At 32.5% G+C, this 5,546-nt stretch overlaps 1 protein-coding gene across 1 annotated transcript; it reads left to right on the plus strand.

Annotated features, from left to right (window-relative positions):
• Nucleotides 1-1,734: 1,734 nt before the first annotated feature.
• LOC106717622 lies at nucleotides 1,735-2,883 on the plus strand. The gene is made up of 4 exons (XM_045681246.1): nucleotides 1,735-1,934; nucleotides 2,017-2,203; nucleotides 2,514-2,713; nucleotides 2,875-2,883. The coding sequence occupies exons 1-4, from the start codon at nucleotides 1,758-1,760 to the stop codon at nucleotides 2,881-2,883; spliced, it is 573 nt and encodes a 190-aa protein (XP_045537202.1). The 5' UTR covers nucleotides 1,735-1,757.
• The last annotated feature ends 2,663 nt before the right edge of the window (nucleotides 2,884-5,546 follow it).

Here is a 5,546-nt window from a genome sequence, read left to right on the forward strand (position 1 = left end):
AAGGACAAAGCTTAAATCATCGATTTTTTACTCATATTGGAATACGCATTATGGAATATTTAGTATCAATCAGTCCTTATTGATAATTATTTATTGTAAATATTTTTAATTAGAACCTTACTATTATACTAACATTAATATTACTTGTTAAAAATGATAGTGTTTTATAGGTTATGTATCTATGGACATTACTCACTGAGAGTCAGCTGTTGCAACACTTGCAGAATTTTATTGTTGTCTTTGTTTTTTTAATTAGATAGAAAGGTATGGCAATAGTTAGCTTATAATCTTTGCCAATGTGTGTAATGTGTAATCTTATAATTCTGTCTTTTTGATGTGGACCACTTTAAGTATAAGTTGTTTTTATCTGTTTTAAATAATTATAAGGTTTTTGTTTATTTAATCCAACTTAGATTTAGCAAGTTATTGATATCAGTTTTTTACGTTTTTTTTTTCAATATGTTAAATGATTGTAATTAGGCATTTATATGTATTTTGAATATATAGAAGTCATCAAATTCGATATTTGTAGTAAAACAAATCTACCATAGTTTGCCGTTTGCTTTTTGTATACCTTTTGTATAGGTTAAACCTAAAGCACTTTTAAGTACAAATAGATGTATAAAACATATAACTTTTTCAAGAATGTAATTTTGTAATTAAAAGGATTTGCTTACAATAACTGATGTCAGATAATAACATAAATCGGATGAAAAAATAAATAAAATGTAGATTATTTTTGTTTAATTCAAGACTTTTATTTCAATTATCACCAAATTTCAAATATTTCAAGAGCTTTGCTTTCAAAATACAAACAAATAATTGATACCGTTAATTAGTTAAAATCAATTTCTACATCTATATAAATATTTTTACTCACACGGAACATTTCCTTCTAAAGACCATATTCTGTCAAATTCCTTTTTTAAAGCTTGAATTACTGTACAATCAGATGTAAGTAGTGTTGAATCTCTGTTGCAATTAACTCGTGATAATTCATAATCTAAAGATCCAAGTACCGCCACTGCATCTTTACAGTTATCAATCGCGTCTATAATTATAAATTCGTGTTCTAATTTTGGCGCGAAATTAACTATCTTCACAGTAATTCCTTGTTTCACAAGTCCTTGTAACATATCTATGTTTTCGGCGTTGTATAGAATTATACGAATAACCACACAGTTTCTCTGATGCACACTTATTAGACATTTGGATATAGTATCACTGTTCAAAGTTGGTAGGCAAACGTCTACTGAACGACAGGCGTGGACTATCACATAGTATATGCACAAGAGGTTGTTTGTTCCGATTTCTTCCTTTGTTTTATCATCCTCCGCTCCGTAGAAAAGCACCTCGTTGATACTATCACAATGTACACTTTTCTTCGTTTTCAGTGTTGTCATAGAAGTAACGCATTTCAGCAATGCCGAACCCGTCGCGTAAATAACAGATCTCCAATTCGATCCGTTCATTTTGTTAAGATTTTGCCTTTTCCAAATGTATTTAAATAATGTTAAGATTTTATCAACGATGTTATTAATTATGCAAAGAGGATGATATACAACTACTTGGACTTCTTTTGCGGCTGTTTTTTTTTTCTAAAAAGCAAGGTAAATCGAAATGTCTTATTGAATGACAGCCGAATTGTAAAACAAAATTTAGATTTTTACATTTTGTGTTTAAGTTTTTAGAATAATTTTTACACATCTTTACGTTCTGAATATATTTATTTTTAATTTAACGTTTGAAATATACAAATGTACCAATCGAGAGCAAGAAAGCCATCAGCAAATGTCCTAAAGCCAGCTGGATTGCCGGCACGTAATGATATAAAAGAATGCAGGGTTAATGTCGATGAAACCCGAAAACGAAGTAAAAGTAAATATAATATACCAAAAAATCTACGTTACGATTTAGAAAATGCGTTGGTTAACGTATGTATTAAACGGTACTCCTTTGTAAATAAAATAGCAAAGTTTGTTAAATCAAAAATGTCTATGGTATTTTGGTTTTCAGTTGTGTGACGTGTGGTTCGAAGAAATAAAGCCGTATTTAGTTCGAAATAATGTAAAAGTACACGTTCAAGATGATGATACGAATACAGGATCGGGTGGGAATAATTATTCGACGCTTGACGCTGTAAAGCGGACAAGAAATCGAAGCGCTAATCCTGAAAGGACGAATTGCTCACATCTTGATCCAGGTGCTGCTTCCGATGTACGAATTTCGTACCTGACTTTCAACTACCTAAATATAACATATACCACAGCATTTTGTTAACATAGTTTAAAATTTACGTTTTATAGTAAAGTATCGTCTAGTAAATCGTAAATCGTATAGTATTTTTGGATACCTACGTAGATTAGTGTTCCAGACTGGTTATTATAATATTTTTTTTTTTATCTTGAGCCTTTTGTAAATTAAACAAACCTACTCTTTTCTTTTATTTTATAAATACTTTTCCGATCATTACGTCCAATGACAACAAAAATGGTTTCTCTGTTGTGGTATAGCTTCGTCTTCAAGTTGGTGCACGCTCTGCCGGCTGCTGTACAACGCGTCGTGCGGCATCGAGAGCGCGTTCGCACAGGCCGCCGTCGCCGCCCCGCACGCCACCGTGCCCGCCGCCGCCCACGTTGCGGATACCATCTCTACAGTTGTCGGAGGCAAGCACCTAATATTACACAAGCTTATGGGTAGCTCATGCTTAACTGTGAGGGCATGTCTGCCCGCTGCAGGTGGAGGAACGACTTTTTGTCCTCATTTGCAGCTCTCCAGTACCCGTGTTCTGTGCAGCATGTCATGTGAAATTGTAAGCTTTTTGGATGGCACTATTCTTATTAAGATATGATTTTTAGTGACATCATTATCTAGGCGACCTAACGCTGTATAAGACAAATGATAACGGCGCATAATACTCCACTTTCCTACATCGCGCGTGCGATCACAAACGTACACAAAAAGTAATTCGCTGCGGAAGAATGTTCGAGCAGCACGCAACGACATTCATTCCAAGTATATGTACCCGATGCACTCATCTGTGCACAAGTGATGCTCGATCTAATAGAAGTATCTACAATTTTAAACTTTCATAGCTTACTTAGACAGAGCGTAGACAATTCGTATTCGATATTCAATTCAAATAAAAGGCTATGTTGAACAAGTAATTTTTGTAATTTTTAAAGGCATTATCAGCATCAAACTTAATCTTGCAATTTCATTAATGTTGATAACACTCCTGATAAATGGTAGTATCCATTTGCAGTGGGAATCAAAAGATTATTATCGATAATTAAAATACCAAATGGAGTATGAAAATATCGCTGATGTGTGTCTTAATCTGTGGATAACAATTAATAAGCTATTGTTGAAAAGTCATTAATTTCATTCCGCAATTTGACTATAATTTCAAAACAACAATGGGATACTTAAAATTAGTTACTATTACTATCACCTACCTACTCTATTATGATATATGTGTTAAATATGACATACACTTACCTATAACAGCGAACTCTAAGTTGTTACGTTTTTACAGAGCCAAAGCAATGAAAACATAATTAAGTTGCACGTTAAACGTGGTGATAAGAAAAAGAGGCGTCCCAATTCGCCGATAGCACTGCGGTATCATCAGCGCATACCTCGACTGTGCAACATGATGGACATCAAGTCATGCCACTAAACTTGCTAGATATTGAAAAACGTTAACGCCGGTTTATAATTAACATGTAAGTTGTACCCTTAAGTAGTGATCCTTAGTGCCCAATTACCAAATCGTTGCGACAGTAACAGAATTTTTAAGTGTGTGTTTTTCTTCTTTCTTAGTTAATCATCAAACGGCTATGAGTATGGCAGATAATGTTCATTTGCTTCTTTTTTTAAGCCGCATCTTGGCTACTTTCACAAAAATGATACTTTTTAATTTCTCTTTATTTTTACTTCTTTCCATATTCATTACGTGCACCGGTCGTTGATTTTATAGCTATTTATCATAATGCTCACAAAATTTCGTTGATAAATTATGTTATTTAAGATTGCATCGGTAAAATGAACCGATTATTGTAAGTGTTTCATCATAATATAATGCTCTTCCTTTCCTTTTTATAATAGAATATATAATAGGATGCAAGCAATAATAAGTACTAGCTTTAAGCAAGTAATAGTACTAGCTGTCGCCCGCGACTCCGTCAGCGCGGAATTAAAAAAATCTTTATAAGTAGCCTATGTGTTCCTCCAGACTATGTTCTACATCTGTGCCATATTTCATCAAGATCAGCTAAGCCATTACGGAGATACCTTCAAACAAATATCTCCAACAAATATCCATCAGATTTAATCATTCCGAGTACTAATATTAATTAGTAATAAAAATATGTTATGTGGAGCTTTTGTGTTCAAAAAAGTTTTTCGGCATATATCTTTTGATGATTATTAACATACCTACATCGTTATTTCGTACAATCCGGTTCATGTAAAAGTGTTTTAATACATTTTGTGATATAAAACGATTTTTTTGTAAACAAAACTTTAAATTAACAATCAAGAAAATGAATGAATAAATTGTAATTCTACTTTCCAATGCCAGAATTAATTTCTAGGTTTATTGCGTATACTTTAAAATATCATAATATTATCCAGTTTTCAAATTATAGTTTTTAATTTAAGATTCATTTTGTATTTCAGGTGAGAAAAGTTAAACATGAATCCGAGACAAACATATAAACATTTCCAAATTTAAAATGTAGTCGACAAATACATTTACGTTTATACCATTTTGTAAATATATAAATTATAGAATATTTTTCTGAATAAATTTAAATGTATGACTCTAAAATGTACTTTTTATTGCTTCACTCGTACACAAGTACATAATTAAACAGTTAACCAAAAAAAATCACACAGATAAAAATTATCACTTGTACGTACTACGTAGATCTCCTTGTCTTCTTCTCGAACCGCAAATAATATCACCGTTGCCAACCCTGATCAGTACATCCACGTACCTTTATCTCACACACAATGTGACCTCGGTAAAAAGTGTATAGTGACTGTCATTTTTATCTTAATTGACTTACACGCGAAAGCTTCTTTTTTTTAAAAATTTTATGGCTACAAGTTAATTTGCTAAGTTTCACCCACATTTCAAGCGAAACGTGAGACTGTCTTTTCTCTTCTTCATTAAGACAATGCACTCAGCTCTCTCACAATTCAGCCAATTAGTGTTGCAAGGTGCATAAGGTTTGAGATTTCGTATCACTATCCGTGCAGTAAAATGAGAGATAAAACTTTATTGCTCATGTGCAGTGTCAGAGAAATTTTCATGTAAAATTAAACGAACAAGAATCTGTTGTGTAGTAATCAATCTGGCCGTTGCTGCATTAGTAATAAATCTATTGCAAATGTTAATTTAATAGCGGATTCTACATGTCCATTACGATTCTAAATCTGCATTTGTGAAAGTATATTTTATTGCTAAAATTAATATCGTTTTGTGACAACTTCTATTGTAACATCATAGTAGAAAGGGACATAAATAAATCACGACA

Source organism: Papilio machaon, chromosome 2, assembly GCF_912999745.1.
Source record: "Papilio machaon chromosome 2, ilPapMach1.1, whole genome shotgun sequence".
In the NCBI taxonomy this organism is placed as follows: Eukaryota; Metazoa; Arthropoda; class Insecta; order Lepidoptera; family Papilionidae; genus Papilio; species Papilio machaon.